General features: G+C 43.9%; 2 protein-coding genes and 1 pseudogene across 2 annotated transcripts in view; all 3 read left to right on the top strand.

Moving 5' to 3' along the window:
* The window catches only part of EIF1B (eukaryotic translation initiation factor 1B), a 634,827-nt gene that overhangs the window by 535,868 nt on the left and 71,325 nt on the right, over positions 1 to 27,634 (top strand).
* MYRIP (myosin VIIA and Rab interacting protein) overlaps positions 1 to 27,634 on the top strand; it is a 334,456-nt gene that overhangs the window by 260,705 nt on the left and 46,117 nt on the right. Inside the window, exons 9-11 of the mRNA XM_049766460.1 lie at positions 5,294 to 5,426; positions 7,694 to 8,304; positions 27,196 to 27,300. Coding sequence (XP_049622417.1) covers positions 5,294 to 5,426; positions 7,694 to 8,304; positions 27,196 to 27,300 — 849 coding nt within the window. The remainder of the gene's footprint in view (positions 1 to 5,293; positions 5,427 to 7,693; positions 8,305 to 27,195; positions 27,301 to 27,634) is intronic.
* On the top strand, positions 23,469 to 24,012 carry LOC125998162 (60S ribosomal protein L26-like; annotated as a pseudogene).

The following is a 27,634-nucleotide window of genomic DNA, read 5'->3' as shown; positions in this document are numbered from 1 at the left end:
AAAAAAAGAAAGAAACTATATGGCATACTTAAAATTGAACCTGGCTTAGTCACATGCAAGGCAGGTACTCTACCCTCTGTACAATAGCCCTGGACCCTAGACTTCTATGAGTCTTTTCCATCAGATTTGCTGTGATCCTACTAGGATAACACTATTATGAAATTTTGAGCTGTCATGCATTGCAGCCACAAGTCCAAGATCTATAGATCTGGAACAAATTCGTTGGCTTGGCAGTTTCATCAGAATAAATTGTAGGCCTTTTCTGTCCGACTTTGCCAGGTATGGTTGTGGATTGCTATGCCTTCAGGCAGAGAGGGTAATCTGCTCCTACTCATTCTGAGTTTTCAGTCTGTACCAGACTACCTGAGAACAGTCTATGGCCCTCGTTTTCTTTTGGAGTTCCATGTTCCATCTAGTCTTGACCAGGCAAAATACTAGCCCAGCCATTCTCACCTGAGATGTGTCCCACACACCCTTTTTCCCCGATCAAGCATCAGCCAGCAGATCTGTCTATTGGGCTTGGACTAGAACCTGAGCATCTGTGGGCAAACCAAATGTTCCTGGGGACCCCTCCTCCACAGGTTGTCTCTTTAACTTGGAGGAAGTTCCTGTATTCTGTGAAGGCCCCTGGACCTGTTCTACCTCTGCCAACTCCTAACTCAATATTGCTTCCTCCCTTTCCCCTCAGCTCCCCAGAGATACCACATGCCAAGAAAGATGCAGAAGCCTCTTGCAACTGCTCCAAAATTTGGGCTTTATTATGAAACCTAAATTCGGGCCATTTTCATTCACCAATATTTCTCATCTTCTCTCTTGAAAAAATGTTCAGGAAGTTCAGTATCCCTTTTTCAGTATCCCTATTTCTCCCTTATTTTGTGCTTCTTTGCCTAAAGATGTCATCTCCTAAAATGGTCCCTATATAAGGGTTCAAAACCACCCCTGTGTAAAGGACCTGACCTAGAGGCCATGGCTAAAGGAGGGCATTGGCATTGAGAGACCTTGGCTGTCTGTACCCACAATTGCCATGAGGCATTCAGGAAAATGGGGAAACTGATAGGGGTCATGGAATAAAATTGCCCCTCTTGAGACATAGTTTTACTAGCATCTTAAGGATCTCTAAGACTACTCTGATTTTTCTAAAAACACCTCGGTCACAAGCAGTTGGGTATGTTAAAAAAAATAGTCTTAAAAAATTATCAACCACCCTCACTTCTAGCTTTGCTATTAGCCTAAGGGCAGTAATATTAAGGGCTAATATTTCAAGATCAGCTCAGTGTACAGGAACTGGAACAAGGCCAAAACATTACAAGTGCTAGTCTCTGAAAACTGACCTTGCAAGAAGGTCCAGGTGGCCGATCACAATGCACAAAGGATGGTCTCAGACAGATAGCAGAGAGCACAGAAGCTGAAGGCTATGCCTTTTGTCTCTAAAGATAAGCATGCAGCTTGCCCTATGCATTTTGTCTGGTACAGTATGAGAACTAACAGTTATGTTTGCAATTATGATGCCTTGCCAATAAATTTAATATAAGTGTCCTGCTGTAACATTCAATAAAAGGACAGAGGTTTAACCTCACTTCTGAGTGTCTGATCTCTGTTTCCCATCACCAACTCCATGTACCCACCTTCCTGAAGAGGGACCTCATGAATTCCCTTAGTGTCGGGACCAAGCAAGCCAAAGACATAAAGGTCCTTGAAAATCTGTCTCTTTGGGGGTGTGTTTATAAAAGGGCATCTTCATAATAAGACAATCACGAGGATAACTGTAGGGGGCAGTCAGACACTGTGTCTGGTGACTCAGCCACATCTCTTTCTGACTCCCTGAATCCCTTCCTTTTGTCTGCATATCTCTCTGTCTCTCTCTTTCCTCTGTCTCTCTGTATGTTTCTGTCTCTCTCTCATATTCTCCCCCTTATACTCATTGCCTTTGAATAACAACAGTCTAGCCCTGGAGTCTATTTACTCATTATTACAATGAGAGGTTGAATTTAGTGGCTACACCTGACTTCGATGGCAAAGCAGATCATGGTCTCTGTATTCAGACCCTAGGAACCCCTCTTCTTGATCCCTTTACCTCCTCAGTCCTGGATAAGGAAAACCCAGAGAGCAGATATTATTTGGAAGTCAACCATGTATCAGGTCTTAGGAAGCCTGCCAGGCTGACAAGGAGAATGATAAGAGTAATCAGTGGCACATTTCCACATCATTCCAAGAAAGACAGGTAGCACTCAGGGATGTGGCAGTTAGAAAGGAAGGAAGGATGGAAGGTAAACAAGTAAGTAAGAAAGAAAGGAAGGAGAGGGAGGTTGGGAAGAAGGGAAGGAGGGAAAGAGAAAAAGAAGGAAAAGTAAAGATAGGAGGGAGGTTATCTTGTTCCCCATAAAACTTTCCCCCAGCTGGCATGGACTAGGGAGGTTCACCAGGATTAAAATTTCCCCCAGGCTTTTCCCAGAGGTCAGAGATGGCCCCCACGAGGCCTGGGAGAACAGTGACTGTGGCCCAGTTAGGCCATGCTTACAGGTTTCTCCCCCTGGTCACCTGTTTACTATGTAAGTTAGTCAACCTGGCTTTAGTTTACATCTGTATTCATCCTGGTTAGTGAGACAATTGAGACATCACATGATTCCATGATGGCACTCAATAAATGTTCTTAGTTTGACAAATATTTGTCGAGCAGCATGGCATAGATGCTTTTCAGTGAGAACTGAGATTTAATTCCCATCCTAAGATTCCACATAGACGAGGCATTTACCCACTCCCTGGTAAGCTCCCCACAACTGACCACTAACTAGCAAAGGGGGGTCTAGTTGGAAAACTGAATCACGTGAGTCCATCTCTGCATGATTTCACTAAAATGCTAGCCTCCCTGGACCCAGGCTACACAGTCCTTCCTTGCCCCCTTTCAAATGACAGCAGTTCTGCTCCTGGGGTGGGTTAGGGAGAGGGATGATAAAGGAAACTGTAAACAGGAGTGAAAGAACAGACCCAGAGACCCAGAGCTACTATAAATGAGGAGAAATTTCTGATCAAGGTTGTATATCCTAAATAAATCTTTTATTGTGACGCCATCTGCTGGCCCTGTGTTCATTGTAGTGAGTTTATAATCACGCCAAGTCTGCATTTGAAGAATTCTAGAGTATTGGTTCTCTGGACCTTTGTGATTGTATAAAACTATAGTTTATTTTAAAGCATGAAAAATGGCTTAACATATATTTTGAAGAATTTTAAATAAGAGATGCAAGCCTGGTGTTCTGGACTCATAAAAAACACAGACTAGTGGCTAGAGTAATAGCACAGTGGGTAGGATGCTTGCCTTGCACACGGTTGACCCAGCTTTAATCCCTGGCATCCCCTATGGCCTCCCAAGCCACAAGCCTCCAGGAGTGATTCCTGAGCACAGAGTCAGCAAGTAACCTCTGAACACTGGCAGGTATGGCCCAAAGGGAAAAAAAAAAAGATTTGGCTGGAGGAATAGTACAGCAGGTAAGGTGCTTGCTTGTCTTGCATGTGGCCAACCCACCTTCAATCCCCAGCACCTCATGATGTCCTCAAAGCACCACAAGGAATGATTTATTAACACAGAGCCAAGAGTAACCCCTGTGCATTGCCAATGTGGCCCCAAAACAAGCAAGCCACAGATTGATTGTATTTTCAGTTGACTTTTCATTTCTAGATCCTTTAGGTTGGCGAAGTACTTGTGTCCCATTGGATTAACTTCACAACCCTTCTAGGAATATCTCTCTGTGCATGAAGCATGTATGGTGACCCAAATACCCTGCTGCTGACAATGATTTTTTTCTTGGTCTCAAATTTAGTCCTCCTTTGTTACACAGCTACTGTGTGCAGGACATGGTACTTTCCCCGTATCTCTCTCCCCCCCACACACACATACACACACACACACACACACACACACACACACACACAGTATAGCCCTTAGTTGAAGGGCTATAGCGGATGTGGAACCCAAGAACAACTGAACCCCAGGTCCAGACACAGCCACTCAAAGACCTTCCCTCAGCACCCAACCCAGATCAGCTTCTCTCTCTGTCTCTGTCTCTCTCTGTCTCTATCTCTTTGTCTCTCTGTCTCTGTCATTCTATCTCTCTGTCTCTTTCTCACTATCTCTCTGTCTTTCTCTCCCTTCACTTTCAGTTTGCTATAAAAGGTGTAAATTGAATACAATAAGGTGGAAGAAGTACCCTGAGCAAAATATGGGGAAAGAGAGTGGCACTTTCATTCTCTCCCCAGGAATGCCACTGCCCCAACTGGCCACTGTGAGTTACATTCCTCTTTTCTTAGTATCCCTGGTGGGAAAGGACAGTCCCTGGCTTGGACTCACCTCTCCGCCTTAACTCCCAACCCCATCCCCAACCTTCCCACTTGGTTGGACTGTAAACTGGGATCTCTGCCAGCAGATGGAGACAGGAAGCTCCCATGAACCTGAGTTGGAGAAGGAGTTAGAGGCCCGGAGTTTCAGACTATAAATCATAAACGTTCTCCCTCCCTTGGGCTTTAACTTTCATTGGCCCCAATCAGAAAAGCAAGATCACCAACAATACAAGATGAATCTCATAGTAAAGTAAACAGGGAAACATACGTCTTTCAGCTTGATGAAATTCTTTCACTAGGGCTTCACAATGTGCAGGAGACAATTCTAGTGTCTTGTCCTTCGCATTAAATCCCATCACCTACCACTTACTTGCAGAGTTTCCCAAAGTTGACGGCACCACACCCCAGAAGCAATCCAGAGGGGCTGGCGTGAAATACAGGTGTCTGTTTACCTGAAGAAGGTGGATTTCCCAGGGTGGTTTATTTATTTTTTTTTTAAAGACTCTATTTCTTTTCCTCTATTGATTCCAGTAGGAGTCCATGCTAGGATGTGGACGCAGCATCTGGGCCTGTGAGTCCATCAAAGCATTGTTTGTAATGCTGAGACTCGATCATCCAATGGTCTGAGTGGGAAAAAAACTCTTTCCGGTTCTAGGGGGCCACTAAGCCCCTAAGAAATGGGTCTGGAGGATTGGCTGGGGAGGAAGGAACCCTTGGAAAGCTGACTCTGGTGGGGTCTACAGTATCTTTTATGCTTTCAAGAAGACCTAGATAGCTTGCAGGTGTATCCTCCAGAGGACATCCACACACCCCAGGACTAAGGAGTATCCACCTGTCCAAGGCCAGGACACTCACCACAACTTCTATAGCCCAAAAACCTCACGAAGGCTGGAAGCCCTGACCCTACAATTCCACTACTGAGCCTTATAAACTCACCGCCCATGCCCCTCTTCTTCCACAGCGATCCCAGTCTGCGTTCTCATTTCCGAGAGAAGGGATCCCAAAGGCTTGGTCTCCGGAGGGTGCGTGCCAGCCCCTGCAGGGGGAGCAGGCTGCAGGCAGCTGGATGAGCACCGATGGGCTGGATAGCACAGGTAAGCTCGAAGCAACTTCAAGGTGGCCCAGTGATTCCTAGAGAGGCACATGGCAGCTTCTAGGCCTCTGACCCAGCCATAATAGGGAACAACACGGTCTCAGGTGCTTTTCATTGTGGGGGCTCCTGGACAGGTGCATGCCAGTCACCTGACTCCACAGCGACCCCGAGGAGTGTACTCTGAGACCACTGTAGGCTGGGTCACTGAATCCAGCCTCCCAGGGCCTCCCAAAGCACTGGCAGTATTCCAATCAAGGTGTCCCAGCCTCGTCTGGTTCTCCCAGTGTCCTCTGCCCAGGCATGTATTAGGGGGTCCTAGAGATCCCCTGAAAATTCCAAGCACTCCATGACCACCCCTCTCCACCTTGTTTATCTTCTCAGCATTGGGCAGCTGTGCTCTGCCTGGAGGAGGCCCGGGTCACCTTCTACCTTGTGGCTCTTCCAGCCTCTGGGGCCTCTGATTCTGCATCTGGGTCTGAGGGTGGGGAAGGAGAAGGAGGGCCTAGAAACAGAGGTAGGACAAGGTCCACACTCCACTCACTCACCACCCTGCCCAGCCTCAGCTACACACTGGAGGCCAGTAAAGGGTCATCCTGGCTAGACAAACAACCCAGCAACATGCTCTGCCCTTGGATGGGCAAACTTCCTGCTCCTTCCACTAGAATCTAGAACATTCCACTTCAACACAGGTAACAAATGCCTCTCTCTCTTAAGGCGCAAGCTCCTCTAGGAATTCAAGTCATGTCTTCCAAGGGATATGAGCAGATGTTCAATGGAATCACCTCAGAAGGCTGGGAGAGGCTGTTGGTCACATGGGGAGGAGCGTAGGGTCGGCTGAGGCTAGAGAGGACGTGCCGGGGAGGGAAGCCCCATGAGTGATGCTCAGACGTGCTCTTTTTCTCACTTGCACACGCCTGGATTCACCTGGATACACTAGTCATGGAGGCAGACACAGATACTAAAATTAACAGCATTCTCAATGCATAGCATCTATCTGGAGCTCTTTCCCGAATCAAAATTCTTCACAGAATAATAGTTGTAGGAATCCACTCTTAGGAGCCAGAGCAGGTAGGATATTTGTCTTATATATAGTCAACCCTGGCTTGATCTCCCAGAACCCCACATGGCCCCCAAACCTCATGAGGAGGGATCCCAAGTAAGCCCATAGCACTTTTGGATGTGACTCGAAACCAAAACCAAATCAAACAAACAGAAAAACCCCAGGAAACTATCCTGTAAGTTGTGCTGCTATTTCTTCTCTTCCGAGGGAAAGATTTAAGAACAGTGTGAAGACAGCGTCAATTGCTACCAAATGCATAGAGGAAAACAAAAGAGCATATTATGTTTCAGTCTTTCTAAGAAGATTTTCCAATAGTGATTGTTTCCAAAGTGAGCCTTGGAGTGCCAGTCAAATGAAACCAGAGCTTCTGACAGGACAGGGAATTTCACTGTGCTTGCACAGGCGGTAGAATTTGGGGTTGGCAGAATGGAGAGGTTTGGATTTTGGAGGGCACATCAGACAGTGCTTGGGAACTACTCCCAGCTCTGCATTTGGGGTCACTCCTGGTGAGTGCGTGGAGGACTGTATGTTCAATTGGGGAGGCGGGGGGCACACCCAGTGGGGCTCAAGGCTAACTTCTGGCCTTGTGCTCAGGAATCACTTCTGGAAGGGGCTGGTGAACCCTACAGGTACAGGGGACCACATCTGAGTCTGGGGTCCTATCTGCTGCATTATTTCTGGGACCTCAACTCAGTAAAACTTGACAACACAGTCGGTCCTTGAATGCCCCAAGCTCACATTCATCCACTCATTCAAGGATGCAGACTGTTCTACCCTGTCCTAGGCTATCACCCATGATCCCTACCTCTCACCATCCCGAATCATTTTACAGCGTCTGCATCAGGGATTGTTTCTCCATGGGAGGGAATTTTCCAAGTCTTTCGCTCTCTGGGCCTGATATCTACCAACTATCAGGGGAAAGTTTTGGGGAGATTACCCATCTTCTTGGGGAGGGTGTCAGGGGTCTCAAACTCAGTTTACCCGGGGGCCGCAGGAGGCAAAGTCGGGGTGACCCTTGAGTGCAAAGTCAGTAGTAAGCCTTGAACATTGGGGGGTGCGACCCAAACAACTAAAACAAAGCAAAACAAAACAAGATTCCTCGAGGGCAGGGCCACAAACTGTTGTGCGAGTTTGGGACCCCTGGGGTGGCCTCACCTTGCTTTTGCTGACCAGCGCTCCTCTCCGGTCTTCGTCCCTTCCCGTCCCAGGGCCCGCCGCAGTGTTGCAGAGTCCTGATGGGAACTGGGTGGCCCTCCCGGGCGCTGCGACCCCCCCGAGCCGCCCGCTGGCCCAGCCCAAGAGTGCCGCGTTCCAGGCCCTGGAGGAAGCGGCCGGCGCGGCCTCCGCCTACGAGGAGATGGGCTCGGACAGCGAGGAGGACTTTGACTGGAGCGAGGCCTTGAACACCATGTGCCCACAGCCCTGGGGCCACCTCGGGAGCCCCGGGCTCTTGCCCACACAGGCCCCAGGCTCGGGCCGAGGCCTCCCCGCCGCCGCTGCCGCCTCTTCGGGGCTCTCCTCCGCCCAGGACGCCCTGTGCTCGGACTCGGGGGCCTCGTCCGCGGGCTCGGCCCGGGATGCCCGGCGCCGGGCCAGGCTGCCCTGGCTCCAGAGGAAAGCCCCCCGGCACCCGGTGGCCGAGAGGGTGCGCCTCCAGGGCCGGCTGGACGTGAACTTCAACCCCCAGGCCGCCAGCAGGGAGACCTCGGACAGCAGTGAGCCCGAGGAGACGCCCCACGCCGCGGAGCGCAGGGCCCGGAGGTGGAGAAGGGCCCGAGGGGACTCGGAGGAGCTGAGCAAGGAGCTCAAGTCACACGAGGTAATGAAGGCAGACACACACACACACACACACACACACACACACACACACACTCACTCACCCAGACATATACAGACACTCACGCAGACACATATTCACACACAGGTTCACACACTCCCACGCATATATACACTCACACATATTCACACATTCACCCACACACATCCATGCACAATGACACACACTCACAACCCTTCCACATACACCATGCTGCTTTGCTGACAAAGTTCATCTCCTTTCTCCTTCCCCAAGCAGATCAGATGCAGGTGCTGATGCTGGGGGTAGTGATGGGGGCCAAACACACACACAAGAGGTGCTGGAAGGCCGGAGCAATAGCACAAGGGTAGGGCATTTGCCTTGCATACGGCTGACCTGGGACGAACCCCAGTTTGAGCCTTGGCATCCCGTATTATCTCCTGAGCCCAGCAGGAGCCATTTCTGAGTGCAGAGCCAGAATTGAATACAGAACTCGGTGGCATCCATCCCATCCTTCCCAATAGTATAATTTAAATTCAGAAGTGCCACATGTGACCTGTGGCAAATGACCTGGAGGCTTTGACCCCCTTAAGAAGGCAACAGATGACAAAATTTGGAAGAGTCTAAAGGGAGCTCTTGCTCTAGGGCCTCTGCCTTCTGGATGTACCTTCCTATCAACCTTTCATCCTGTGCTCCTGGAGAGACCATGCCCACTTCCTGTCCATGCTTGCCTCTCATTCTCAGTGGGCTCAGCAATCCTGTCCTGCATTTATCGTGTGGTTCTGCCCAAAGCAGCTTCCCTTACCCTAAGCATCGCCAGGCACCATCCTGATGGCCTCCAATACTGCTGGGCTAGCCTAGGTAGGTCTGGCACTGTAAGGGCCCAAGCAGCATTACATCCTTGTACTGAACAAAAGCCTGGTTGGCAGAAACTCTCCAGTAGGAATCCTAGATCTCCAGGGCCTCACTTGGGAGTCCCTTTTAAAAAAGGAGGGAGGGTCAGAGTGATAGCACAGCTGTAGGACGTTTGCCTTGGACGCAGTTGACCTGGGACGGACCCAGGTTCAATCTCCGGCATCCCATATAGTCCCTCTAAGACTGCCAGTAGAGATTTCTGGGCACAGAGCCAAGAATAACCCCTGAGTCCTGCCGTGAGTGGCCAAAAAAAAAAAAAAAAAAAAAAAAAACCCGAAAAAAGGAGGGAAGTAGGGGGTTAGGTATATATTGTCTCTGTGGGAAAGGCCCCATGAAGTCAGCTTGAGACTAGAATGTGAGAAAGGGCAGAGAAAGGTCACTAAAAGCAACTGGCCCTGACCCACCAGGGACCCTCTGAGCAACCTGCAGGGAGATATGAGGGATCACATGGTGGAGCAGGCTCAGGATTCTTCTGAGCCAGTTTCCCACCGCTCATTGGTGGAGAGCGACCCAGACAGTGAACTTTAGCTCGAGATGTAGGGCCTAAGAGGAAAGTGAGCCCATGACTGAGGGGAAATTGCCAGTGGGTCAGGGAAGACCCCACCCTGGCAGCTTCTGCAAGTCCCTGTAGTCTAGGTTTTAGTATATTGTAAAATCATCCACATGCCATATCTCCAGCCCCAGGCAAATGAGTCTGAATCAGGGTAGCACATAAAATAATCCAGACCAGGGGCCAGAGAGATAGCATGGAGGTAGGGCATTTGCCTTGCACGCAGGATGGTGGTTCGAATCCCGGCATCCCATATGGTCCCCTGAGCCTGCCAAGAGCGATTTCTAAGCCTAGAGCCAGTAGTGACCCCTGAGTGCTGCCGGGTGTGACCCAAAAACCAAACCAAAACAAAACAACAACAAAAAATAATCCAGACCAAGCTGAGGGTGAAATATGTGTAGTCTTGCAACCTCCTGCCTCAAATAGAGAGCAAGCTGTCTGCCATAGCTTCCTTTTTTTTTTATTGAGATCAGAGATCACCCCTGGGTGGGGCAGTAAGGATGGTGTAAGGACAGATAGCTCAGGCTATTCTGAGTCAGTCCCACTCAGGTTTACAAGTAAAATAATCTCTGTTTTCAGGGTAAATCCAAGTTATAAACAAGCATACAAAGGAGCCAGGGGGAATCTTTGTTTTAAGTAAAATAAGGTGTAATCTAACAATATATCTTCAGCTTCTACTCCAGTAATGTCCAATGATTGTGTCAACCCAGACTCTCCCATCCCAGAAGGTGGTTGTGTGCTCTAAATTCCTCTTCTCACTAAAATATGTTTTTGTTCTTTTTCTGGCCTGGGCTCTCATGTTCTTGATTCTGAAACAAGATCACAAAACCCCTGCCATGTCAAACTGTAAAGTATTCAGTTTGCCTCACTATAATGTAGCCAACTCAAAGGGAGACTTTTCCAGAGACTTTGGGTGATTTGTCTCAAAATATGTTTTGAGTTGCCTGCATGATTTTCTTGACGCTATAAAAAAAAAAATGCTGTGTCTGCACTATGCCTGGGTGCTGAATGCTTCAGGAAGCCCTGCTTACTCTGAGGTGGCTTGACCATTGTCTTTTGGTGTCGGTCTTCGCAAGGCATTGTTGGGAAAACCCTGGACCTGGACCTGGAAGGAGAAAAAGATTAACCTGTGGATTCCTTATGACTGTGTCCTATACTCCCCACTAGATGGCAATGGTGTTGTACGTTTCTCCTTATCTTCCCTCCCAATTTCCTTACAGGGGGCTGATTCTTGAAAACATAGTTAAGTTTATTTTTCTTCTTTTAAAATTATGTAAGGGAAGAAAAATTTCTCTTCTCTTCCTAGGCTCTTTGACTCATCTAATAATTAAGTTTACATAAGAAAAATATTTCGGGGCCGGGCGGTGGCGCTAGAGATAAGGTGCCTGCCTTGCCTGCGCTAACCTTGGATGGACCGCGGTTCGATCCCCCGGCGTCACATATGGTCCCCCAAGCCAGGAGCGACCCCTGAGCGTCACCGGGTGTGACCCAAAAACCAAAAAAAAAAAAAAAAGAAAAAAATTTCATGTATATAAACTGAAATCCTTTTTTAAAACATCATGAAAAGAGTCAGAGAGATGTACAGAGAGTAAGGTGTTTGCCTTGCTTGCTATGGAACCCAGCATTCATGTATGGTCCCCTGAGTACCACCAGGAATGACCCCTGAACACAGAGCCAGGAATAGTTCTTAATAACGATAGGGTATAGCTCCCAAACCAAAAAAAAAAATACATTTTATTTATTATAAATGAATTTCCATTTAAAAATAAATAAGGGGCCAGAGCAATAACACAGTGGATAGGGTGTTTGCCTTGCATGTGGCCAACCATAGCTTGATCCCCAGCATCCCATATGCTCCCCTGAGTTCTGGGCACAGAGCCAGGAGTAACCCCTGAGTGTCGCTGGGCGTGGCCCAAAAACAAAACAAAAGAATAAAAATAAATGAAATGAAAATAATATGAGGACCCAAGCAGGCCATTGAGGCTTATTTACCATCTTACCACCCTGAGCTAAGGTAAAGTGGGAGCAGGGAAAGGGAGAAAGATAAATCAGAGAAAAACGAGAAGAGCAAGTCGGTATATGTATATTTGTCCTGCAGACCAGCATTTCTGATATGAAAAGTTATCTCAAGAGGCCAGAACAATAGTATAGCAAGCAGAGCACTTTCCTTGCATGCAGTGAACCCAAATTGGAACCCCGCATTCCGAATTATCTCCCAAACCCTGCCATGAGTGATCCCTGAGGTCAGAGCCAGAAGTAAGTCCTGAGCACTGCAGGGTGTGACTCACAGTCCCCAACCCTTCTAAGAAAATAAAGAAAAAAAAAAAAAGGCTATTCCAAAAACTAGTTCTTTTCCTGGTACAGTATCCCCACATCAACTTGATTCTTTTAACCACTAAAGGGAGAGGCAAAACTTTTCCTTAATCCATTTAATTACCTTCAATTTAAAATAATCAATAAATCCAAGCCACAACAATAGAATGGAAAAAATGGAAACATCAGCTTTAGACCCCTTGAGCACACCTCTAAGTCCCTGTTTGTTTTTTAATAATTTCTTTATTTAAGCACAATGGTTACAAACATGTTTCTAATTGGATTTCAGCCATAAAATGCACAGCCCCCTTCACCAGTGCAACTTTCCCACCATCATTGTCCCCCATTTCTTACCTCCCCCAACCTCTGCCTGCTTTGAAGACAGGCATTGCATTTCTCTCTCTGTTGTCATGGTTGCTGTTGGTATAGTTCTCTCTCTCTCTCTCTCTCTCTCTCTCTCTCTCTCTCTCTCTCTCTCTCTCTCTCTCTCTCTCTCTCTCTCTCTCTCCTACTCTCCATATCCTTTCTGCTAACAGCAATGTCGATGTCGATCCACATATAGTACCTGGGATATAGTCTATCACTGTTGTTCAAAGGAGATCATGGACAAGGGTGCAGAAATTTGTCTACCTTCCTGACAGACAATCTTAAGACAATAATCAGTCTGGTGAACTCATTCCTACTCTCTTTTTTTATTAATATCTTTATTTAAACACCTGATTATAAATATGATTGTAGTTGGGTTTCAGTCCTGTAAAGAACACCCCCCTTCACCAGTGCAACATTCCCACCACCAGTGTCCCAAATCTCCCTCCTCCCCACCCCACCCCCACCTGTACTCTAGACAGGCTTTCCAATTCCCTCATCCATTCACATGGTTATGATAGTTCTCAGTGTAGTTATTTTTCTAACTGCACTCACCACTCTTTGTGGTGAGCTTCATGTGAGCTGGACCTTCCAGCCCTCCTCTCTTTGTCTCTGAGGATTATTGCAAAAATGTCTTTTATTTTTCTTAAAACCCATAGATGAGTGAGACTATTCTGTGTCTATCTCTCTCCCTCTGGCTTATTTCACTCAGCATAATGGTCAGAGGGAAAGAGATCGATGCAGAATAGTCTCATTCTTACTCTCACTTTGATCATGCCCAGAAAATTCTAAGCAAGGTTGTAGATAAAAGACTTTTTCCCCTCTGGGTAAGCTTCTACCAGAAGCCTACCTTACGCCTCTATTGGACACTGCTCTGTGAAGGAGAGTGAGTTCCCTGAATACTTAGGAGATTTTTCCCAATATTAGATATTGATATTATAAATAATAGCCCAGGCAATGCCATGGTATAACTTTCTGTATAAAAGTGCAGTAAAAGGGTCAGAGAGAAAGTACAAAGGGTAGAGTGCTTGCCTTGCACACAGCTGACCAGGGTTTGATCCCTGGCATCCCAGATGGTCCTTCAAGCAAGGCCAACAGTGATCATTGACTGCAAAGCCAGGGGCAAGATATGAGCACAGTTGGGTGTGGCCCCATGAATGAATGAATGAATGAATATCTAAATAAATGTGCAATAAGTAGAATTGCTAACTCGAAGGGCATATGCATCTTTCATTTTAATAAGCACTTGCCAAATGTAGCTCCTCAAGCTGCTGTTCCCATAATCCGTAGCACTACATGAATATGTTTTCTCATATTGTCAACAGTACTTAGTGTTGTCAGCCTGTTAAACTGTTGACACTTTCTGTGAAAAATTGTCTCTTTAGTTTGCATTTTCATAGAAACTGTTGAGGTGAAGGGTTTTTTTTATTCCTGTATTGAAAGCTATTTGCTTTTTTGTCATCGGTGAAAGACACACATACATACACACCACAGACAAGTGTGTCTCTTTTATTATTTTGTTGAGATTTGTCTTTTATATTAATTTTTATGAATTAATTTTGTGGTTTTCTTTTGTAGTTTTTGTATGATGGTTACTCATTCAAAATATTCTACTCTTTGGGCCCGAATGATAGTACAGTGAGTAGGGCACACCCTTGACTGAAGCCCCCTCCAGGCTTTTTTTGGGGGGGGGATTTTGAGTCACACCCGGCAGTGCTCAAGGGTTACTTCTGGCTGTCTGCTCAGAAATAGCTCCTGGCATGCACGGGGGGCCATATGGGACACCGGGATTCGAACCAACCACCTTTGGTTCTGGATCGGCTGCTTGCAAGGCAAACGCCGCTGTGCTATCTCTCAGGGCCCACCCCTCCAGGCTTAATCGCTAGCATCCCATATGGTACCCCATAGCTGTCAGGAATTATCCCTGAGTGCTCATCAGAATCCACAAATCTCCTCAGAAGTGATCTCTGAGCTCAGAGCCAGGAGTAATACCAGATGATGTTCAAAAACAAAAAATAAAGGAAAGAATCTACTCTTGTTTATCATTTTTGCCTAAACTAAGTCCATTTTATTTATTTAATTTATTAGTTTTATTTGTATTAGTTTATAAATAATTTCCCTTTTATCAACTGTACTTTCAGAAGGCTTTAAATCCTCAAGGTTCTAAGAATAAGTCCCTACTTCTTTTCCCTATCACTACATAGTTTTTATTTAAATGAGTTTTGGTTTGGGTTTTGTTTTGTTTATTTTGCCACACTCTGCAGTGCTCAGGGGTTACTCCTAGCTCTGTGCTCAGAGATCCCTCCTGATGAGGCTTGGGGATCATATATGGGGTGCCAGGGATTAAACCTGGAGTAGGTAGCTGCATACATGATGATTGCCTTGCACACTGTATTATTTTTCCAGCCCTAATGCTGTGTAGTTTTATCATTTACCTCTAACCCTCTATTCTAGCTATCCTTTCCTAGGAAATTGAGGTAAATCTAATCCACTTTTTAATTTAATATTTGTCAGAAAATTATTAAGCATTTTAGCCTATCTGACTTCAGAAATCTACTTTAATCTGAATTAACCTTCTTTGATCTCTAGGAGCCTGTTTTTTGTTTTTTGCATATATATTATTCCAATGACCCAGAGTCCAATTCATGTACAAATAGGTCTTTGTTTCTTTCTTTTTTCTTTTTTTTCTTTTTTGTTTTTGGGCCACACCCGGCGGTGCTTTGGGGTTACTCCTGGCTATCTGCTCAGAAATAGCTCCTGGCAGGCACGGGGGACCAATTGTTTCTATATAACTTCATACTATACTTTGGTATATGACAAATAATCCCTTCACTCTTATTTTTGTTGTTTTCATAAAGGTGTCTGAATTTTCTTATTACTTATCTAAATGATTTTAATCTGTTCACATTGCAGAAAATAACTCTAGTTTTTATTTGGTTATATTTATTTATTTATTTATTTGGAATAGTTTATATCTTTAAATGTTGAGTTCCAGGTAGGTGAGATAGTACCGAGTGTAGGGTGCTTGCCTTGCATGTGATCAATCTGTGGAAGATGACCAGCATCTTATACAATCCCCCAGGCACTGCCAAGAGTACTTCCTGAGCACAGAGCCAGGAGTTGAGCTATTAGGTGTGGCCCCGAAACAAAAACAAACAAAAAACAACATAAATAAAATTATAGTTTTACGATTTAAGGTTATCATAGTGTTTCCACTTGTTTTCTTTAAAGTTTTATACATTCTTTCCAGTTCTTGCACACACACATGAATGTATGTATATATATTTTTCTTTCTTTTACTTTGCAATATATTAGACTTTCACATATGCAAAACAATGCTCTACCACTGAGTCACATGTTTCCTAGAAGATTTTTATTTTGATAGTGTTTGGTTTTGATTTTGGACCACACCCTTTATTGTCAAGGGGTTTAACTTAGCATCCTAGGGATGCTCATGAAATTCAATACCTAACCACGCAGTGTTTTGTTTTGAACCCAGAGCTTCACACATGCAAGGCAAATGCTCTCTACAATTGAACCTCATGTGGGCTCAAGTTCTTATTCTTTTCTTGAGAAGTAATTTTTGGGCTTGATAGGAATGAAATCTATTTATCTATTATGTCTTATAGTTCATTTTTTTTTCTAGTTTGATTTTATATCATAGCAAATTTTATTTGCTAGTATGATTTTATAATTTAGTATCTTAATGATGCTTCATTAAATTATAATATTAAATAGAATTTAAATGTTTAACCCATTTCAGTTTTTAATTGTTAACATTCAAAACTACCTTTATGTGTCATGCATTTCATGAATTGAACATTTTTGTTTGCAGCTCACAAATTTGAAATATAGGATGACCATTGTCAACATTTTCCAAATAAGTTATCAGCTCCAAAATGATTCTCATTATAACCCAAATTGTAAACTAATTATAAGATTGGGTAACTTTTTGCTTTGTCTTAGTTCAGCATAAAATTGTGAACAATGAATAGAGCTTATGAGATTTTGCCATTGCTTGGTATTTGCTGGGTATTATTGGTATTTACTTTGTAGTGTAACACAGCCAAAGTATGCTTGAAAACAGGTCTCTAAGGACATCCATTATTCTCTCTCTCTCTCTCTCTCTCTCTCTCTCTCTCTCTTTTGTCATAAGAGATGATTTTCAAGAGACAGGAACTATTTGGGTGACTCTCAAGGATTACACCTGGCTATGTGCTCAGAAATTGCTCCTGGCTTGGGGAGCCATCTGGGACTCGGGGGATCAAACTGTGGTCTGTCCTAGGTCAGCTGCTTGCCAAGAAACACCCTACCTCTGCACCACCACTCAGGCCCCAGGAACTACTTTTTATTGTTGTTGTTTTGTTTCTTTGCCTTTTCTTTTTTATTAGAATATCTTTATTGGGGCCAGGCGGTGGCGCTGGAGGTAAGGTGCCTGCCTTACCTGCGCTAGCCTAGGAGACGGACCGCGGTTCGATCCCCCGGCGTCCCATATGGTCCCCCAAGCCAGGAGCGACTTCTGAGCACATAGCCAGGAGTAACCCCTGAGCGTTACCGGGTGTGGCCCAAAAAAACCAAAAAAAAAAAAAAAAGAATATCTTTATTTAGGCATCATGATTACAAACATGTTTGTAGTTGGGTTTCAGTTAGAATATATATATAATATACATAACATAATAAAATAATATTGTTCTCATTAAATTAGCTAGTTGTCACTTGCAACTCATGTTTATCTACAACTCATATCAGTTCATCTTCATGTTCCTAACTCCCCACCCTCCCTTCCTGCCTGTTATCTTCATCATTCTGTGTTCCTCTTGCCTTAACTGGAATAGGGAACTCTCAGGGTTCCATTTTGCTCTCTCCTGTGAAGCGCCGTTCCTTCACCAGCTCAGCCTAATATTTAAATCCTCCTTCAGGGGCTGCAGAGATAGTGGGTAAGAGTTCAGCTTGCCTTAACATGTGCCAGCCCATATTTGATCTCCAGAACTCAAATGCCCCCTCCCTCACCCTCAGTCATGCCAACAGGATGCCTAGTCACAAAGCCCAGAGTAAGCCCTGACCACTGGTGGATGTGGCCAGAAAAACAAAACAACTCCTCCCGAAAGCTGAGCTCTAATCTCCTAAATAAGTCTGCATCAAGAGTCTTTATGTTCATATGTGTGTGTATGTATGTATATGTATGTATATATATAAAACCCATTTACAAGTATGCTTGTAATCATAGTGCTTAAATAAAGATATTTATAAGACTTAAAAATAAAAAGATAGGGGCCAGAGAGATAGCACAGCAGTGTTTGCCTTGCAAGCAGCCGAGCCAGAACCTAAGGTGGTTAGTTCGAATCCCAGTGTCCCATATGGTCCCCCGTGCCTGCCAGGAGCTATTTCTGAGCAGACAGCCAGGAGTAACCCCTGAGCACCACCGGGTGTGGCCCAAAAACCAAAATAAATAAATAAATAAATAAATAAATAAATAAATAAAAAGATAGGGGCCGGAGCAGTGGTGCAATCGATAGGGTGTTTGCCTTGCATGCAGCTGACCCAGGATGGACTGAGGTTTGTCCCATATGGTCCCCCAAGCCAGGAGCAATTTCTGAATGCATAGCCAGGAGTAACCCCTGAGTGTCACCAACAAGGTGTGGCCCAAAAACAAAAATAAAATCAAATAAAAATAAAAAGATAAATAAAACAGGATGCCTGGAGGAGGGAAATAAAAACTCATCAAGAGAGAGAGAGAGAGAGAGAGAGAGAGAGAGAGAGAGAGAGAGAGAGAGAGAGAATGTCACATGTTCACCTGAACTGCTGGCACATTTTTCATCCTACTGGTCACCAACCCTGCCCCCAGCAGTCCCATGGGTCAGAGTCCATTTTGACTCCAAAAGCTGTGCTGCTGATAGATTGCTGATAAATTCACTAGGAGCATAAGAATAATTTCATTCTCAGAAGTTTTTGCTTCTCTCAGAAGTTTGAGTTGATGTATCTTGGGCGCATGAACATTTTGCCAGAATGGCGAGTCTTTCTTCATTTCTGGCTCTTTTACATCAAGCACAAGTCCTCTTCTGTGCACTCAGATACATACAAAACTTGGTAGTGGGGCCCGGAGAGATAGCACAGTGGCGTTTGCCTTGCAAGCAGCCGATCCAGGACCAAAGGTGGTTGGTTCAAATCCCGGTGTCCCATATGGTTCCCCGTGACTGCCAGGAGCTATTTCTGAGCAGACAGCCAGGAGTAAACCTGAGTACCACCGGGTGTGACCCAAAAACAAAACAAAAAAAAAAAAAAAAAAAAAAACTTGGTAGTGTTGTCTCTGTCATTTTGATGATTACTTCTTCCAGTCATGATGAAAGGATCATTACTCAGATATTGAATTTCAATTTGTCTGTATCCTTTTTTTGTTATTTTTCTACACCCTAGGAAAGCTTCCCAAGATTATTCTTCGACTGACTCATTGGTTTCTCTAAGATTAATTTAGCTGATAACTGTCCTCAAAGTCAGTTTCTATTTCTATTGCTGTGTTTTTCAACCTTCTCCAATTCTTTTTTGTTATTATAACACTGTGACTTACCAAGTTGTTCATATTCCATAACAGTTTTGTTTCAGGCATTAAATGTTTTATTATATTAAACCTTCCCGCTGCCAATGCCCCCAGTTTCCCAACCAACATCCCAGCTTGCCTCTTAAAAGGCACAAATAAATTTACTTCATATAGTTTGGTACAACACAAAGGCAAATGGAATTATCAAAACAGAATGATCAATAAGGGTCAATTTGCAATTGTTCTGTCTCTCACTGGTGTTACAAAAGCCATTGCCTAAGAATTTACGGGGCTGTGGTTGGTGCTCGTTGAGCCTTCTGTGCTACTGTTTAAAGTCACTGAGCATGGTTGTTGTCTATGAAATGTTCCCATTATATTTGTTGTAATCCTACTGGATTGATACTACTATGAAATTTTGAGACCCAGCATCTATAGATCTGGAACAATGTGGTAGCTTGGTAGCTTGATAAGGTTCAGTTGTGAAACTGGGCCATGGTCAGGCATGGCTTCAGACTCTGTCTTCAGACAGAAAGGAGAATCTGTCTGCTCCCACTTTGAGAAGTTCCCCAAGGGGTTAGTCCAGACCAGTCTACCTCGGAAGATTCTGTTGCCATCATTTTCTTTTGAAGTTTTGTTGTACAGCTGGGCCACTTCTTTGCTGGCAAGATGGTGGGTGTGGACCAAAGATACCTTCTCCAATGTTTTGTCTCATCTTTCTCCCTATTTCATAGGTATTATAGATTTCATAAAATTATAGATTATAATTTATTATAGGTTATAGATTTCATAGAATGATAGTGTTTTAGTCTGAAGTTTATCTCATAACATTTTGTACCTCTTTGGAAAATATGCGTTGTTAAGTACTAATAAAAGACCAAACTGTAACAGAATATAGTGTGTGGTTATACAATCTACATGGTAACTTCAGGTTTTATTTCATTTCCTTTGTTCAGCAATACTTTTCTGTAAATTCCACGTTAAGTCTGTCAACCATTCTTGAATGAAAATGCTGTCTTTGAGGATATCCCTAACCTTCTGTTTGTCTATATCTGTCATATAGAAATTGTTTCCCCCTACTAATCTAAGATAGGCCCTTTTTCTTTTTTTTTTCTTTCTTTCTTTCTTTATTTTATTTTATTTTATTTTTTGGTTTTTCGGGCCACACCCGTTTGATGCTAAGGGGTTACTCCTGACTAAGCACTCAGAAATTGCCCCTGGCTTGGGGAGGGGGGGGACCATATGGGACGCCGGGGGATCGAACCACGGTCCTTCCTTGGCTAGGAAGGACCTTACTTCTAGCGCCACTTCATCGGCCCCAGGCCCTTTTCTTATTCTCATTTCCTGTCTTATATTTCTTTGAAAAGCTGGTTAGGCACCTGTCCAAGTATGCATATGTTGAATGAATCAATGAAAAACAAAAAAAAATTCTACATGCTTCTCCTGGTTTGGTGGGACTCGGGTTGGTCGCTATCCCCTTTGCTTTCCATGACTTCTTCTCCCAGGATGTTGCATGAGATCAAGGACAGTTCTGTCTCTCCTGCCTGAATGTTTTTGTGAATGCTTTACTTTAGCAAAATAAATGGTTTTAGAAACATAATAGGGAAGGAATCCCATAAAATTTTCTTTTGAAAATGGGATGCACAAGATAAATACTTTCTAATGTATTTCTAATGAATGAGCATAAATTAGAGCAGGATTCTGAGCAGAATTGGTTAGGACTTAACTTTGGAAGCTAGGAAAATATTGCACCACAACAGAAGAGGCCAATGTTGTATGCTTGGCTTTTGTTTTATTTATTTATTTATTTATTTATTTATTTATTTATTTATTTATTTATTTATTTATTTTGTGTGCTGAGTATCTGGATGCATTCTGGACCCAGACATGAGTTTGGGAGAATACTGGGATTGGGGTAAGGGAAGGTGGTTATCAATTACACTGTTTACAAGAAAGAAAAAGAAAGACTGGATATCTCTCCAAATGCCTTTTTCCCCTGGTATATTTCCATAGGCTTTGTTTTGAGTGAAAATCTTCCTCACCCATTTACTGGCCAAGGGCTGGCGTCCAACCTTTTTTCATTACATAGGTTTTTCCCTTTTTTCATATCTACAGTTTTGGTGGAAATTTTGGAGAAGTTGTAAAGAGACATTTGCCAGATGCCATTTTTAAATGGTAGCCTGTTCATTCATTTCTGTTGATTGAGACTTCAGGACTGCAGGAGGCAGGCTACTATTTCTCTTTCCTCTGATGTTCCATTTGGGTTTTGCTCATTAGTGAAACTTGTTTCCTTGGGGTAAATTTGCCCCTTGTCTAGCATGTTAGCACCTAATTATTTCTAAAAGACATGAGCACAACCTATCGCCTTGCAAAATGCCTCATCTTTGTGACTAATTATCTGTAAATTTTCCTTTACTTGATATGGGTTTTTGTTTTTTGTTGTTGTTGTTGGGGAGAGGATTGGGGCTGTAGGTGGTGGTGTTGAGGAGTCACTCCCAGCAGTACTTGGGGGACCATGTAGTGTTGAGTAGCAGTACTAGAATCAGCCACAAACAAAGCAAGTACCCAAACTCTTGTGTCTCTTCAATCCCTACTTACTAGGTCTGTGTTGGCTACTGGGAGCACTTAAAGTGGTTTATAGAAATACGAACACAAAATTAAAAATTAAATAATTAGGCTGGTCTGAGTGCGGCGGTGTTTACAATTAATTGATCACATCCAGTTACAAATTTCTTTGTTCCTTTTCCACTCCCACTGCTTCACTTGACTAGCCTTAAAAAAAAAAATTAAATAATCAAAGGGGCCGGAGCAGGGGTGCAGAGCGGTAAGGCATCTGCCTTGCCAGCACTAGCCAAGTTCGATCCCCTGGTGTCCCATATGGTCCCCCAAGCCTGGAGCTATTTCTTAGAGCATAACCAGGAGTAACCCGTGACATCACTGGGTGTGGCAAAAAATTAAATAATAGAAAAAGTAGAGCAAAAGAAAATAAAAATATACAAGTTAAAATGAAGGCAGGAGTAATTTTTGTTTTTGTTTATAATAAGAAAGTGATGTGGCCTGAATTCTGGCCTTCACATATCAAAATTTTGGCTCTGAGCTTTCAACAAAGTAAAAATCTAACAGAGAAGTTTCCTGGGTTGTTGGAAAATAGAATAATTTTATGTAGAATAATAATAAACCCATTTTGAGGGGTTTGGGTCAAAGTCGGTGGTGCTCAGGGGTTACTCCTGGCTCAGAAATCACTTCTGGCAGGCTTGGGGGGCCATATGGGATGCTGGAATCTGAACCACCGTTTGTCCTGTATTGGCTTCATGCAAGGCAAATGCCCTACTCTGTGCTATCTCTCTGACCCCAATAATAAACCCATTTTTTTTTTCAAAGATGCTGTTACTGGAGCTGAGAGGCAAGAGAAATACATCACATGGACCCTTGTGGAGCAAATGTGACTTGCCTCTCCTCCACTCTAAACAGCCTCAGCAAACATACCCTTTGAGTCTGTGTCTCATGGTCCGCATGAGGTCCTGAAGGGACTGTAAGGCAAAGTGCTCACATCCAGGTTGTCCACCAGAGCTGTTCTCTGAGGAGAGGATGAGGTTTAGCACACTAATGGCCTGTGACACCCTCTACCACACATAAACATTGCAGCAGGCAGCAGGACGACTCCCCACCCAGGTTTGTCAAGAGAATGTTTCCAAACAAACCCTGAAATAGACTTGTCAAAAGATGATGTCAGACCCACCCAATCAGTTCGTCACTGTTGACCTTTCAAATCTTCTTAGGACCTGTCCTTCATTCCTCTTGCTGAACGTGGAACTGCTTTCACTGAGAAAGAGAGAAAGACCAACCTTTTCCCAGGGCCTTTCCTCCTACCTTCACCACCACTTTAACTCTTTTAGACACTGACTACAACCAGTTCTGAGGAGGTGTGGCCGCATGCCCACACAGAGAAAAAACATCAAGTATTCTCCAAGTCTTCCCCTTGTTAAGGAGAAGTGCAGGGGGTCCCACAGACTGGGTTCAGAGAACAGGTCTAGCACGCAGTGGGATAACTGCTGAATCACAAAACGCTTTCAACATTCTTATGGCATTGGACTATGGTAGGTGGAATCCCTGGTCAGGATTCACCTCGTGGGTTCTTGTCTAACATATGAAAGATAATTTATCTTCAGAGACTCACTACTGACAGCAAGAGGCCCTGTTAGGAAAGACTACCAGAGCAGAGGTCAGAAGTTAGAGGTGGTCTGAATCTAGGGTGAGAGGGGGCCCCACTTTCCAGGGTTTTAGGTTAATGTAGTCAACTTGATTTTGCTTCTTGGTCTGGGGTGCAAGTGCATCTCTCAGGCAAGATAGGGTTCTGTTGTGTGATTTTTGGAAGACTTGTCAGGACCTATTATAAAGAGAAGGAATAATGAATAAATAAATAAATAAATAAATAAATAGTAAATAAAGAGAATTGCCTTCTCTTTTGAGTCCCTGCCAAATCCTTCCAGTTCAAGTAGGAGTTTTGTTAACTCTAGGCTCTGGATCAAGGTATCCTATTATGAGCAACTCAGGAAAGGGCTTTTTTGATGCAGTCAAGAGTGGATGGCTTTGATTCTTCCCTTCTATGGCCAAAATAAAATTCCATCTTTTTGTGACATCTGACTGGAGCAAGAACTGCAAGGAGCAAGACATTTCAATGTTCCTTTCTACACTCACAGAAAGATGATGTCTTCCCCCTCTTTCCAGAAAACCAAGACAGAAGTACAATATGTGATCCATGCCCATCTGGAACGACAATGAAGCTCAAGTAGTGAAAGGCCACTCACTACAAAGGTCATCAAACTGGAGAAGTAGCCCAGATTTACAGAAAGAAATGTATCATCTATAGTGAATGAGTTCAGCTGGAGAGTGCAAATGGCACAACTGTTCATGTGGGCATTCATCCCAGTAAGGTGTTTATCATTAGACTAAAACTGGGCAAACTGCAAAAAGATCCTTGGGCATAAAGCTAAATTTTGCCAAGTAGAAGAGAAGGAGGAATATAGGGGAAACAATTGAGAAGATACAAGAATAACACTATGTTATACACAACTTGATTAAAAACTGTAGAATGGAAAGGAAAAAAATGAATGGATGATTTTGAATAGCAGTTTCCTACCAGACCCTTCTAGAACCTGAGGAATATTAATTCTTCTCCCCAATGATGGAAGTGAGAAGGGGTACATTTTTTTTCTTTATTTAAGCACCATGATTACAAGCATGATTGTATTTGGGTTTCAGTCATAAACAGAATACCCCACTTCACCAGTGCAGCATTCCCACCACCATTGCCCCCTCCCACCTTCTTCACCCCTGCCTGTATTTTTTATAGTTGCTTTATTAGAAGTTAGTATTCATAAGTATATTAGATATTTTATACATACAGATATATTGAATTCATACAATTTGTGAAAATAATAGAACATAGACATGAGATCACTTGGGATCAAATCTAGTCATTGAGATCTACAAATTGAACCACATCCTTAGCCTCCTCCTCTTGTCTTCTTTTTTCTTCTCTTCTTTTTCTTCTTCCTTCTCTTCTTCCTCCTCTTTTTCTTCTTTCCCTTCTTCCCGAGAGGAGGTACATTAACACAGCACTCAAAGTTTTGCATTAAGATGAGGGAGTATTTGAGCAGAAGTCCTTGGAGACCTGTCAGGTCCAATGGTTAACCAGGATTCTGTTGGATGTTAAGTACCAACCACCAAAAATGTTGTTTACTATAGCGTAGCTAAATGAGAACTGTTAGTCAGATATTAAAAGGCATAGGCCCTTGTTAAGGAAGCCTTGTTTGTGACATGAAAATCATGCTAACTTCATGAAGGACATGCTATCCTTTTCATGCCCTACAGCAGAGACCCAAAATCAGCTCTATGGAAGCAGAAACCTAGTTGCTAGGATGCAAAGAAAGATGAGCAAGCTTGGGTTCTGATAGAAAGAGCAAATGCTTAAGGCAGATCTTGCATATGGAACTCCGGCTAAATCTTCAGCACCTTTTATGTTCTCCCACGCCGAGCCAGAAATGATTCAGGAACACAGAACTAGGAGCAAGCTCTGAGCACTCCAGGGTGTGACCCATAAACAACATCCCCAAAAGGGGAACTTGGGATCCATTCCCCTATCCATCTTCCCTGCAAGTTATTGCTTGTTTGGGAGGTTTCTTTTGCTGATTCGGACTTTCCTACTTATAACTACGGCAAAGCTCTGAATCACATTAAAACCAAGGCCAGTTCAACACCCCATTTCAATCTGGAGTCAATAGAAAAACCGACAACATCTACTGTTTATGCTGCTTTATGTTTTATTAGGGTGAAGGGGGTGATTGGGCCACGTCCAACTATGCTCAGATCTTACTCTTGGCTCTGTGCTCAGAGGTCACTCCTAGTGGTGCCAGGATTAACAGATTACTCCACAAAGAGGTTCAGCCATTGGTGGTGAGAGTGAAAATAAGAGTTGTCTGTTTATCATGCAAACACTGACCCAAGAAGCCCTAGCTAGTGATTTTCCAGCTATTTTATACAGATTTGGCATAAACCTGGGGAACTAGTTGCTGCCTTTCTAACAATTGCCTGGTCTAATTCTACTGGGGAACTGATTATAGAAAGAACAAGTACAAATGAGTTCTGGAGCCCACTATGATTGATTGATTGATGGTGTTCTGGAAGAGAAAGATGTGACTCATACTTGCTGAACTGTTTGTTTTTAAAGCCAATGTCTAATAGGAGGATTCCGAAAATCACTTGGAATCAATACCGGGACAATTGACATCTAATATATAAACTAAAAATAAGCCTTTCAGATGGTATCTAGGTGTTCAGTTTTCATAATTTCCACCAAATTTATCCCTAGTACTTTGTCCCCATATCTGCCTCTATGCACACCCATTAGACAAACTAGAACCTTCCACTTGGGGAGATCCTCCTTGAGGTAGGAAAAAGTGTCTATGATACAAAATTTGAAAAGGTTCCAAGTATACCACCTGATCATAACCAAGCATTTGGGCTGTATTTTTGTGTGTGATTTTTCTTATCACACTATAAGAAAAATAAATAACTTATCCCAACACAACTGAAGAAATGGAGGTGTTTGTTGTTTGTTTATTTTATTTTGGATCACACCCAACAGTGCTCAGGAATCACTCCTGATGGGTCTCTAGGAACCTATGTGTTGAGGATAATCTAGGTCAGCCTCAAGCAAGGCAAGCACCCTGCCCACTGTATTCTCTCTTCGGAGCAATGAAAGGAGTTTTATGGTACAAAGATAGGGGCCTAGAGGACAAACATCTAATCTCCCTCATCAGTGACAGAAGTGCTCTGAATCTTGGAAGAAACTGGTCAGCAGTAGGTCTGCCCACTCACAGCTCCTCCAAACACCTCCAGTTTCAGAACAATTTGCAGGAAATTTGGCAAGGACAACCACCTCCCCTGCTGCCTGCAATGTCTCTATGGCTAGTTCGCCTGCAAATCAGGGCTTTTCTCTAGTTCAATAAAATCACACACGCACAGAGATTGAAATGCTTTGACTTGAGATAGGGTTCGGCACAGCATCTTTTGTCACTAGGGCTGAGGAGAAGCTACCAGAACTTATTCCAGGCTGATGGGTTTAATCTGAATGGCATCTATTAGGGCCTCTTTTGAAAAGATGGAGGGAGCCAGAGTCCCACTCCTCTCCCACAGATGAAAGCTTGTGCAAGAAAGTATGTCTCAGGACTCAAGAGGTAGTACAGAGTTGAAGCACTTGTTCTTCATTCAGCCAACCCAGGTTCAATCCCCAACCACCCAAATGGTCCCCCAAGCACCACCAGGAGTGATCCCTGAGCGAAGAGCTACGAACAAGCCCTGAGCACTGTCAGGTGTGTCCCAAAACAAACAAAAAGAAATGATTGCTCTGTAGACACCTTTTATATGACTATATATTCGTGGCAAAAAGGGCCAGGAGGGAAATGGTTTCGAAGCTCTGCTGGGAAGGTGTTGGAGGGTGTCTGGTTCCTTTTAAAAAGCTTCTGGGTAAGTCACTTCTCCCTGTCATCACCCTAACAGAAACCAGAAGGGAAACCCATGTCTCTAAGGTTCTCTTTCTTTTCTGAGCTTCTGCTCTTCCCTCTTCTTCCAATGAGCAGAGTTTGCTCGGACCACCCAGCCTGGACCTGGAGAAAGGGGAGTGTTTGAGTTTCAGGATCATTGGCTCAGTCCCACCACTCTCTGAATCTGTCAGCAGATTCAGCCTCCAAGCATTGGGGGTGAAGAGGGCGAAGTCTCTAGGACACTTGAGAGGGAAGATTCTATGTGCATCCTAGCAGGGGAATGTGGGGATGTGTGTTCAGTGAGTGATACCAGCACCCTTCCTTCCCCCCACTTCACACATTCCAATCTTCCCCATTTATTTCTATCCCTCTGCTGCTCACACTTGCAAATTTACAGATTCTGCAAGAAGTGTTCCCAAATGTCCTTTGAGAAAGGCTGCATTAAAATTTAAAAATGGCCCATTTAAGGACATTCTTGGCAGTGGGAGCATAAATGCCACGACCAGCCTAGCGCTTGTGGCCTCATTCAAGGTGCTTTTTTCTTGAGGGGACGTATGAAACAAAAACCTGAATGAAGTCCAAGGTGATCGGAACAAACTTGTGGAAGGCTGAAAAGCAAACATTTATTTTGGG

Source organism: Suncus etruscus, chromosome 20 (assembly GCF_024139225.1).
Source record: "Suncus etruscus isolate mSunEtr1 chromosome 20, mSunEtr1.pri.cur, whole genome shotgun sequence".
NCBI lineage: Eukaryota > Metazoa > Chordata > Mammalia > Eulipotyphla > Soricidae > Suncus > Suncus etruscus.
This window is presented reverse-complemented; position numbering and strand designations above follow the sequence as displayed.